Genomic DNA, 12,283 nt, shown 5'->3' on the forward strand with positions numbered 1-12,283 from the left:
CTTACACCTCTAAAACGCCTGCCCCCCCCCTCACTCTTTCCCTTCTTCATTTACTCTGTTACCTTCACGCTTGTTTAAGCTAAAATGGTGGCTGCAACCCCTCGAGTCCCAGGGAGCTGCTTGTTGTGTGTGTGTGTGTGTGTGTGTGTGTGTGTGTGTGTGTGTCTGTGTGTGTGTGTGTGTGTGTGTGTGTGTGTGTGTGTGTGTGTGTGTGTGTGTGTGTGTGTGTGTGTGTGTGTGTGTGTTGGCTGTCCCGAAGTAAGATTTAATCTCTCCATTTCACACACGCACGCACCAACACACGTACGCACGCACGCACCAACACACACACACCTCTTGTCTCACTTAGTATTCAACTGCAGCTCCTGCCCTCTCCTCTCTGTCATTTAAATTCCAATCTCTTGTCACTGCAAACTCTATCAGACTGTAGCAGGGGGTGGTAAATCTGAGAGCAGCGCTAAGAGAGTTATAGGGAGTTATAGTATAATACACACTAACATACACACACACATCTCATAGAGAGTCATAGAGAGTTATAGATATGAAGGGAGAAAGTTGTTTACCCTGAAGCCATTAATTTCAGTGAAGTGACAGTTGGACTCGTCTCTCCCACACAGGGCCAAAGTGTAACAGAGTGATTTCCGACCCTGCCTGTCTATTTTTAAAGTAATTTATACTGAAGGACTCTACAGTAAGAGTATAGCTATATTAGCCCTGTGGAAAGTAGAGAGATGGAGAGAGAAAGTGAAAGAGGGACAGATAGGGAGTGACTACTCACTACTCCATCTCTGTCTGTCTTTCTTTTTCTTCTGTCTTAGCCTATAGTATCTCTCTTTCTTTCTTCTCTCTTAGCCTATAATATCTCTGTCTGTCTTTCTCCTTTCTTCTCTCTTAGCCTATAGTATCTCTGTCTGTCTTTCTTTTTTCTTGTCTCTTAGCCTATAGTATCTCTGTCTGTCTTTCTTTTTTCTTCTCTCTTAAGCCTATAGTATCTCTGTCTTTCTTCTTCTCTCTTGGCCTATAATATCTCTGTCTTTCTTTATTCTTTCTTCTCTCTTGGCCTATAGTATCTCTGTCTTTCTTTCTTCTTTCTTCTCTCTTGGCCTATAGTATCTCTGTCTTTCTTTCTTCTCTCTTGGCCTATAGTATCTCTGTCTTTCTTTCTTCTCTCTTGACCTATAATATATCTGTCTTTCTTTATTATTTCTTCTCTCTTGGCCTATAGTATCTCTGTCTTTCTTTCTTCTCTCTTGGCCTATAGTATCCCACTTTCTTTCTTCTCTCTTGGCCTATAGTATCTCTGTCTTCTATACCTCTCTCTCTTTCTATCTTACACCTTCTCAATCTCCCCCCATCTCTCTCACAGATTGTATGTTTTAATACCAAGCTCTGTCATGTTATGGACTTATTTTGTTTCTTTAAAAGTGAGTATTTCCATCAACACAGCCGTTTCTGAACCAGCTCTCTATTTAAACCCTGACATCTGGGGTGTGTGTGTGTGCGTGTGTGTGCGTGCGTGTGTGTGTGTGTTCTTTCACTCAGTCAGAACTAGTTCCTATTGGCTTGCAAGTACACACACACACAAACACACATGCACACAGGGTTCCTGCAGAGGAGATCACTCCTGAACTGACCTTCCTCACGGTGTGTGTCCGCGCACGCGTTTATTTGTTTGTGCGTGTGTGTGATGTGATTTCTACAGTGATCCGTTTCCTACCAGGCGTGAGCCAGACGTACCTCCGTCTCACCAGACCAGAGAGACAGGTGGGAGAGAGAGCCGGAGATATCCCCGTTGATCTCTCTGATGTCTCCACGTAGGCTGTTTGACCCAGTTGCTCTGGTCCTAAATAAGGCTGTGGTTTGGGGATGTGTGTGGACAGTGTGTTTATTCTAACATGGAGGACAGTAACCATCTACAGGTGGCTGGAGTGTAAACCCAGAAGAGAAAAACTACTGCCCATTCTCTTACATCTAGTGGCAGATGGTCAATATGGCAAAGTGTGTGTGTGTGTGTGTGTGTGTGTGTGTGTGTGTGTGTGTGTGTGTGTGTGTGTGTGTGTGTGTGTGTGTGTGTGTGTGTGTGTGTGTGTGTGTGCGCGTGCGTGCGTGCGTTGATTTGGGATGCATGGTGCGTTCACCAGCCAGGTCTGCAGATGTTTTATGTACTGCCTGACTGGCTCTGTCTGCCCCAGAGACAAAGGGAGGGAGACTGAATGAGAGGAAGTGGGTGAACGAGAGACAGAGAATGACAGACATAGCGAGAGACTGAATTAGAGGACGAGGGGAGAGGACAGTCTGAGAAGCATTCCATACCTGCACACTAGCTTAGTGCCCATACCATTGTTTGTCAAAATTGATTTTTTTCCTCCCTCCTTCCCTATTTCCCTCCCTCCTTCCCTCTGCCGTAGTCGTTTAACAGTGCTCATGTTGCCTAATAAGGTGAAACTTTCTGTTTGGATTATAACAGACCTTCACCAACAGGCAGACTGACACTGAACAGAACGTGTGTGTGTGTGTGTGTGAGTGTGTGTGTGTGTGTGTAAAATAACAAAAACCACACAAAACACACACACTCCATCCTCTCTGTCTTTGTGTGCTGAGGCATCACAATGGATGCAGCACAGTGAAGTACAAATGCATTTCCTTTTGACAGACAGACCGACAAGGGACCGAGAATAGAAATGGTACCAGGCCCGAAGCCTAATGTCTCACTAAAGGTTACATAGTGTCACGTATGGATAACTGAGGCTCCACTGGCAGGCTGAGGACGGGCTTTGGTTAAAGATAAGGATGGGAGCAGCGGAGAAGTGGACGCTCACTTCTTGTCGTTTGCAATCAGAGGAAAACTCTACGAGTCACAGTGGAGAAGGTCTGCGGTAATTCCACTGCTAGGAGGGAGAGCGGGAGAGAGCTGAGAGAAGGGTGGAGGGAATGGGAAGGAAAAGGGATGGAGACAGAGGGGGGTGGAGTCTAACTCCCAGCTCTGTCGTGTAGAGCATGATGGGGGGCCCGGGTCAGTTTGTACACTCCTCTTCTTCTCCTCTCATCTTCCTTTTCCCCTCTTCTGCTTTTCACCTCTTGGGTTTTGAGTGGAAGATAGACGAGACCAGGTCCCAGAAAGAGAGAGAGATGTGTGAACACAATGGTAGATAGAGAACGGGAGAGAGAGGGGGGGGGGGTGTCTTCTGTGGCATAGTGAGTTATGGGTGTTTCTGTGATTGACAGCACTACAGAGGTTGTAATAAAGCTCAGCCCCAGGAAAGTGTGTGTGTGTGTGTTTTACTTCTCACCTCCAGGCCTCTTGTTTACTTTGACAGGTTTTGACAGATATCTGGTTATTGACCAAATATCGCTCTCTCATATGCACACACTCCTACCCAAGATTGTTGTCCATCGGTTTACCTCGACTGTGCGTGTGCCCTATACCGTAAGACATTTTGGTATGGCATTGAATATCGGGGTCAACGTGCCAATGTAGCCTGGTCCATTAGTACGAAAGTGCTACAACCGGTCAATGTGTCTATGTAGCTGTTATGAGCAAGCTAGCTAGTGAGCACTAGATGACAAACTGGGGGAATGATAAAGGACTCCTTTTCCCATGACACCTCATGTCACTCCTCTGCTTTTATCAGTGAACCACATCAGAATCATTGAGACTCGTGTAGTTTTCTAGCTGGTTTCGTTGTCAGAGAGCCCGATCATTGAGATGAATATTGATACTGATATTTTTTTATATATGCCTGAGGAGGAGCTATAGGCCTGTTTAGAGAATAGACACGTGTGTACACACACACACACACACACACACACACACACACACACACACACACACACACACACACACACACACACACACACACACAGTGCTTTGACTGTTGTTTTTGCACTGATTGCTTTCTCAGTGGCAGATCAACACAGTAGAGGTGTTTCTCTATTTCTCTTCATCTCCCTACCTTTTCAAATCTATTTTCTCTGTCTGGTCTCCCCACCTTTTCAAGTGTCTTTTCTATGTCTGGTCTCCCCACCTTTTCAAGTGTCTTTTCTATGTCTGGTCTCCCCACCTTTTCAAGTGTATTTTCTATGTCTGGTCTCCCCACCTTTTCAAGTGTCTCTTCTATGTCTGGTCTCCCCACCTTTTCAAGTGTCTTTTCTATGTCTGGTCTCCCCACCTTTTCAGGTCTATTTTCTCTGTCTGGTCTCCCTACCTTTTCAGGTCTATTTTCTCTGTCTGGTCTCCCTACCTTTTCAGGTCTATTTTCTATGTCTGGTCTCCCTACCTTTTCAGGTCTATTTTCTATGTCTGGTCTCCCCACCTTTTCAGGTCTATTTTCTATGTCTGGTCTCCCTACCTTTTCAAGTGTCTTTTCTATGTCTGGTCTCCCCACCTTTTCAAATGTATTTTCTATGTCTGGTCTCCCCACCTTTTCAAGTCTATTTTCTCTCAGTCTGGTCTCCCCACCTTTTCAAATGTATTTTCTTTGAAACAGTGTTTCAAACAGCTCAGTATGTAGATCAACATTGTGTCTGTGTCTTTAGGCTTTGTAAATACTTGCCTTTGTTACTGATATTAGGACTCAGGACCTTCAGTACAGCATGTTACTGATATTAGGACTCAGGACCTTCAGTACAGCATGTTACTGATATTAGGACTCAGGACCTTCAGTACAGCATGTTACTGATATTAGGACTCAGGACCTTCAGTACAGCATGTTACTGATATTAGGACTCAGGACCTTCAGTACAGCATGTTACTGATATTAGGACTCAGGACCTTCAGTACAGCATGTTACTGATATTAGGACTCAGGACCTTCAGTACAGCCTGTTACTGATATTAGGACTCAGGACCTTCAGTACAGCCTGTTACTGATATTAGGACTCAGGACCTTCAGTACAGCATGTTACTGATATTAAGACTCAGGACCTTCAGTACAGCATGTTACTGATATTAGGACTCAGCAACTTCAGTACAGCATGTTACTGATATTAGGACTCAGGACCTTCAGTACAGCCTGTTACTGATATTAGGACTCAGGACCTTCAGTACAGCATGTTACTGATATTAGGACTCAGGACCTTCAGTACAGCCTGTTACTGGCAGTATTAAGCACCGTGTCTGTGAGTCTCTCTAAAGTTTGAAGTCGACATCCTTCCCTCTCCTCTCTTTTGCGCTTCTTCTTTCTCTCACACGAACACACACACACACACACACACACACAATTTGAAACACAGAACTGGTTCGGATAGACAGGAAACAGATAGTGAGTTAGACAATAACCAGACTTGAAGGAATGACAGAGGAGGAATATACGTTCATATCCATAGATGGACAGCAGACACACATGAACAGGATATGTTTCTGGGTGACACACACACACACACACACACACTTTGTATTTGAGTCTCTAAAGACACAAGCAGACATACTCCCCTCCGCTCCTTCACTCTTGTCTGTCTCCGGACGGCAGCAGTGTGTCTTCATTATAAACTCACTGACACACTCTTTAAACAATCTCTCTCTGAGCCATTTTCTCCTTATTTGGCAGACAGCATGAAGAGAGAGAGATTGGACAGTACCTGCAGACATTTCTATATTTCTTCTATTACCTCCATCTGTTCTGTCTTTGATCTACATATCCTATTTCTGTTATGAGGGATGACAGCCAGGCAGCGCCAAGTCTCGTTTTACTGCAGTGGGATAATTTCAATCGGGTTTCTTTCTTTATTTAAATCTGTGGCCGTGGGAGTGTTGTCAGTATCTGAACAGTGGTGTAGGCATGTGACAAATTTATTCCGTGTTCTTTTTCTGCAGCTAACATGTAATTGTTTCACCGTCAGCGACGGGGAGCTACAAGAGATCGGAGTGGGACTCTACCCCAGGTAAGACACACACACACACACTCACACAGCAACATACAGTGCTTCCTGACAAAGCCTGGTGTTATAGTTGCATGTAATTACCAGAGAGCAGTGTTTAGTGGTTAGATCCTGACGTGTTAGGGCCTATCATTGGCTCTTAATGGGGGGGGGGGGGGGGGGGGGGGGCATCACCATTAACCCCTTACACTTGTGGGAATTGGCCTATATGGATAGGGGGCTAAATTGAATACTTATTGAATTCTTGCAGAACACATGTGAAATGCATATGCATAACCATGGTAGCAATTAAAAGGGAACAGTTTGGAGATAATGGGAAAAATATTAGACTAAAGGTGAGGACACAACAGTTCACCTGACAAGACTGAATCCAAACATTACACTGTTGATTTTATGTGCATTTGACGTTTACTGTACTTTTCGCCACATTTGTTGATAACAAAATCTGAAAATACTCTGGATACATTCAGGAACAGGATAATAATATTATTTGGGTAGGTGCATCATAAGACAATAAAAAGGAGAGGTTTAACGGGTGTTTCCAAGGGGCCACACACTTCTCCAAAGTGTGCCTGTACCTATGTAATTTCAATGCACTTTTATGACTCAAAGAAGAGTCTTCAACTACAAGGTGCTTTTTTGAGCTCTCCTAGCTGTGCCTTGGAGGAACTAGAGCAAACACACCTTTGGTTGATTTGTTTGGAACACGACCCTTCAATCCTCTGCCTTTACACAATTACGGTTGTTGTTTACGCAATCCAAAAATGTATAAATCGCAATCTGGGTCAGGTGGGCATAATTTAAAAGCTTGTTCAATTACCTCTTCTCTAGGATGAACACATTATACCCAAATCTGTCTCTCCATCATCGGTCTCTCTCTTTCTCTGTCTGTCACTCTCTTTCGCTCTCTCCCTCCCTAGACCCCCCCCCCCTCTCTCTCTCTCTCTGTCTCTCTGTCTGTCTCTCTCTCTCCCTCTCTCTCTGTCTCTCTCTGTCTCTCTCTCTCTCTCTCTCTCTCTCTCTCTCTCTCTCTCTCTCTCTCTCTCTGTCTATCTCTCTCTCTCACTCTGTCTCTCTGTCTCTGTCTCTCTCTCTCTCTCTCTCTCTCACCATGCCTAGACCCTCCCCCCCCCCCTCTCTCTCTCTCTCTCTCTCTCTCTCTGTCTCTCTGTCTCTCTGTCTCTCTGTCTCTCTGTCTCTCTCTCTCTCTCTGTCTGTCTCTCCCTCTCTCTCTCCCTCTCTCTCTCTCTCTCTCTCTCTCTCTCTCTGTCTATCTCTCTCTCTCTCTCTCTCTCTCTCTCTCTCTGTCTCTCTCTCTGTCTCTCTCTCTGTCTCTCTCTCTCTCTCTCTCTGTCTCTCTCTCTCTCTCTCTCTCTCGCCATCCCTAGACCCCCCCCTCTCTCTCTCTCTCTCTCTCTCTCTCTCTCTCTCTCTCTCTGTCTCTCTGTCTCTCTCTCTCTCTCTCTCTCTCTCTCTCTCTCTCTGCTTCGTGACTGACAACTGACCGCTCAGTAAGAGAGGGTGAGAGAGCGAGAGAGAGAGAGAGCGAGAGGGATGAATGGTTGTTAAATGATATGTTTTTCAGTGTTGACATGTCAGATAATTATGTAGTTCAGACACAGGCGCTAGGAAGGCACATTCTGTCCCACGGGGAGGGAGAGAGGAAGAGGGGGAGAAGGTTGTGAGAGGAAAAAAAGAGAAGTGATAGGTGTGTGTGTTATTGTCAGTGAACTAATCCATTGCGGAGGCCTAGTCTAAAAGCCAATTCATGCTTGATTCTAAAATGTGGTCGGAGGCTTCATATAGAGGGTGTGACGCAATTGCGGAGCCTGCAGAGGCATACAGAGGCCAAATCCAGCTCTGTACCACAGCGCCATTCGCCTCCCAAATGTTGTAACAATGCGGAGGCATAGCTCCACATTGACGTGATTGTTTGACGGTAGGTGGGGGGCGGTACATACGGTATAATATGGTACTTCTGATTGTTTTACCTCACCATCGCTAATGACCTGTGGAGCTTCTCAGAGTAATGTTTTCTTCACCTCAAACAACAAGCAAACAAAGTCTGTTTTTACGTCCATTTTGAATGACAATAGTTACTCAATGTATTTGAAAAATCTTTCCAGCTTTCTCCCTTTCAATAACCACTCAGCGTGTCATGCTCTGATCCAGTGGAAACTTCATTAAATAGGCTTCTTATTAGTGCTTGACTTAGAGAATATTTTATGCAATGTTGCAAAATCGCTAGTGCAAGCTTCGGGGCTGAACCCAACTTAATAGTTGATACAATGTTTCAAGTTGGTTGCAGACTGGCCATGTGTTGCCATGTGTTTGGCTTTATGTAGGCTATTTTTACATAGTTGGCAATGGCAATAGAAGTTACTTTTTAGGTTTGTAATCATTTTCATTTAGATTTGGATAGAATTGTCATGAACTGCATGGCAACGATTTGGAGATATGAAGACATTATTATAAAGGAACTGTTTCACGAAAATGTGTGTGTGAAAACCATAACTGGCATGCAGATTACCATCAACTTCAGGAGAGTAATGGCAGAATCTGTGAAAGCCAGCAGGAGAGCGGGAGGACAATAGTTGGGTCAGGTTAAGTTTTTTTTCTTCTGGTTATCTAAATCTCTGGCGCCCTCTTGAGGCATCAAACCATAAGCTTAAAGCATCAGACAAGCTAAATTAACATAAATTATTTTATTAAAACACATAGGGTGTGTCTCTATATGGAAAAAATACATGTTTAACATTTTCAAGCAATCAATTGGTCGAAAGAACAGACGACTTTCTGTCGGCCAAGATTTTTTAAAGTCGGGCACAGCCTTAGTGTGCGCACATGGATGCACTATAGAATATGCTGACTTGGGCGTGGCTTATGTTTGAGTGGAGGAGAGGAGTGGTTTTCTAAAGCAGTTACACACACACACACACACACACACACACACACACACAGGACAGCATAGTGGTATTCTGAAGCGTGGTTCAGGCTAATCCCACTGTTCAGGTCTGATGAATATGAGGGATCAGGGCTGTCGCAACGCGTCATGTTATACTGACTACACACACACATACACACGCACACACTGCGTGCATACACCACAAACACACACATCGCGTACACATACACACAGATCACAGACACACACTGCGTACACACGCTGCGTACACACACACACACACACACACACACACACAGAGGGTTCTGCAGGTAGTCTCTAACCCTGGTTGTATATCTGGCTAAGGCAGCTTGTCAGATGGTCTGAGAGGGTTTAGCACGGCTTAGCCAGGCCTTCCTACACTGCTAACACCTCTGTGTGTGTGTGTATATGTGTCTGTGTGTGTGCGTGTGCGTGTGCGCGTGTGTGTGCGTGTGCGCGCGCGTGTGTGTGCGTGTGTGTGTGAGTGAGACACATCCATAAAAGATGGGCTTCTACTTGACTATGCCCTGCCTATTGATATTTCTGGGTTGCCTAGCAATGGACAGTGCTTCCACCGGTTTGCAGAAGAGAGGGGGTTTCTCCTGACAAGTCTCTACCTCTATTCTCTCATTCACTTTCTATTTATTTAATATCTAGGTCCTGTTTAATCTAGTATTCCCTGTAATGTGCTGGCATGTTAGTGCTACAATGTTACTATGTTACTGTTACTTTCTACAATACCTTGGTCTTGACATGCTGGCTTTTTTATGGCGGTTTTGGAGCAGTGGCTTCTTCCTTGCTGAGCGGCCTTTCAGGTTATGTCGATATAGGACTCGTTTTACTGTGGATATAGATACTGTGTACCTGTTTTCTCCAGCATCTTCCAAGGTCCTTTGCTGTTCTAGGATTGATTTGCACTTTTCACACCAAAGAACATTCATCTCTAGGAGACAGAACGCGTCTCCTTCCTGAGCGGTATGACGGCTGCATGGTCCCATGGTGTTTATACTTGCGTACTATTGTTTATACAGACGAACATGGTACCTTCAGGCATTTGGAAATTGCTCCCAAGGATGAACCAGACTTGAGGCGAAGGTTCAACTTCCAACAGGACAATAACCCTAAGCACACAGCCAAGACTACGCAGCAGTTGCTTCGGGAGAAGTCTCTGAATGTCCTTGATTGGCCCAGCCAGAGCCCGGACTGGAACGCTTTCGAACATCTCTAAAATCCCCACATGCAGGTGTGCCTAGCTTGTAGTGTCATACCCAAGAAGACTCAAGGCTGTAATAGCTGCCAAAGGTGCTTCGACATTAGTACTGAGTAAAGGGTCTGAATACTTTTGTAAATGTCATATTTCAGTTTGACATTTTTTATAAAGGAGCAACAATTTCTAAAAAACTGTTTTTGCTTTGTCATTATGGGGTATTGTGTGTAGATTGGGGAGGAAAACATGTTTTTCTAGAATAAGGCTGTAACGTAACAAAAATGTGGAAAAAGTGGAGGGGTTTGAATACTTTACGAAGGCACTGTATATATATATTTCTCTGTAATATTACTTGCCACCAAGTTATTTTATGAGGTTTAGCTAGCCCAGCTAGGTTTCCAATCTCCCAACCTCATAAACTTGCTACCAAGAAGCCATTTCGGGCTATCAATTCAGTTATTTATACAAGCTAGCTACTACTATATCTTAGCTGGCATGCCTGTTGGTAGACTTTAGAAAAGCCAGCATTTACTGATTATACTGAATAAAATTCAAATTTCTTTAAATCTTTCATCCAGATTTGACCAGAGATGCATATTTACTTTATTTATTTAAAAAAAAAAGATTAAAAAAAGAACAACCAGTCAGGAGGATACAGGCAGTTCAAAAGGTATGCTTAGATATGGAGAAAAATAAACACCACCCCTCAGCCATCCACATGTACTTTGTGCCCCTCAGATTTTTGGGGTGCCCCGGTGTGTGTCTTGTGTTTGCTTATGAGGTCTGATAAAGTTAGCAAACCAAAAAAGTCTTGGTTGGCACACACACCCACACACACATACACACCAGATCTATTGTTTCTACAGCACTGCGTTGCAACAGATAATCGGACGTAGGCTGTACTATGCAGTCATTATTAGCATGTTTGATCAAGTTTAGCTAATTAATCCAGTTAATATGCTAATGCGGAATATCCATTTGAAAAGAAGTTGCGCTGTTAGATTTTTCATTGATATTCATCACATGCCTTTACATAGAACAATGCCACGGGCTTACTGACACACACACACACACACACACACACTGAATATGATACAAGATAAGGAGTGCTTCATAGAAAGCAGAATAATGAACTGCTGCAGTCAAGCGCTAGCTGACACCACACACTGCCTAATTATCTGTGTCAAGTGCTGTTGACAATACATGTATTATCTCATTTAAAGCTAGAATCCTTCATTGAAACAATAACAAAGCGAACTCTCTGCCCCTATTTTGCTAAAAAAAATAAAAAATAAGGGATGGGGCTGGAAAAATGTAACCACTCTCAAATTCATAGACGGCGCCATGGATGCGAGGACTGACCATCTATGATATCAAATGTATTAGGGATGGAACGATTCCCTGTGCAAATGTTTAAGGTATGAGTACATATGAGCCCAAACCAATCTAAAATGAAGCATGCATTGATCAGAAAAAACAATTAAAACATTCCAAATCGCAGGTTCACTAATGTTTTTTACTCCTATTGTTTTATTCAGAAAATACGTATCTGTTGTGACTGAATTGATGCATCCTCCCTTTCAGTTCAGTAGCCTATTGAACTTATATGCATGTAACTGCATATGGCTGTAGTGGGTTGAGAGCTTCAAGTTCCTTGGTGTCTACATCACCAACAATCATGGTCCAAACACACTAAGACAGTTGTGAAGAAGGCACGACAAAGCCTATTCCCCCTCAGGAGACTGAAAAGATTTGGCATGGGTCCTCAGATCCTCAAAGGTTTCTGCAGCTGCACCATCGAGAGCATGGTTGCATCACTGCCTGGTATGGCAATTGCTCGGCCTCAGGCCGTAAGGCACTACAGTGGGTAGTGTGTACGGCCCAGTACATCACTGTGGCCAAGCTTCCTGCCATCCAGGATCCCTATATCAGGCGGTGTCAGAGGAAGGCCCAAACGATTGTCAGAGACTCCAGCCACCCTAGTCATAGACTGTTCTCTCTGCTACTGCACAGCAAGCGGTACCGGAGCGCCAAGTCGAGGTCCAAAAGGCTTCTTAACAGCTTCTACCCCCAAGTCATAACACTCCTGAACAGCTAATCAAAGGGCTACCCAAACCCCTCTTTTACGCTGCTGCTACTCTCTGTTTATTATCTATGCGTAGTCAATTTAACTCTACCTACATGTACATATTACCTCAATTACCTCAACTAACTGGTTCCCCCGCACATTGACTCTGTACCTGTACACCCTGTATATAGCCTCCACATTTTTAT

General features: G+C 44.1%; 1 protein-coding gene across 3 annotated transcripts in view; it reads left to right on the forward strand.

Annotated features, from left to right (window-relative positions):
* smyd3 (SET and MYND domain containing 3) overlaps nucleotides 1-12,283 on the forward strand; it is a 194,312-nt gene that overhangs the window by 114,244 nt on the left and 67,785 nt on the right. For all 3 annotated transcript variants that reach the window (XR_004202780.1, XM_020500909.2, XM_031788326.1), the window contains exon 6: nucleotides 5,812-5,879. Coding sequence is in view for 2 of the 3 variants with exons in the window: in XM_020500909.2 (XP_020356498.2) it covers nucleotides 5,812-5,879 (68 nt within the window). In the remaining variant the exon portion in view is untranslated. The remainder of the gene's footprint in view (nucleotides 1-5,811; nucleotides 5,880-12,283) is intronic.

Source organism: Oncorhynchus kisutch, linkage group LG14, assembly GCF_002021735.2.
Source record: "Oncorhynchus kisutch isolate 150728-3 linkage group LG14, Okis_V2, whole genome shotgun sequence".
NCBI classification, from domain to species: domain Eukaryota; kingdom Metazoa; phylum Chordata; class Actinopteri; order Salmoniformes; family Salmonidae; genus Oncorhynchus; species Oncorhynchus kisutch.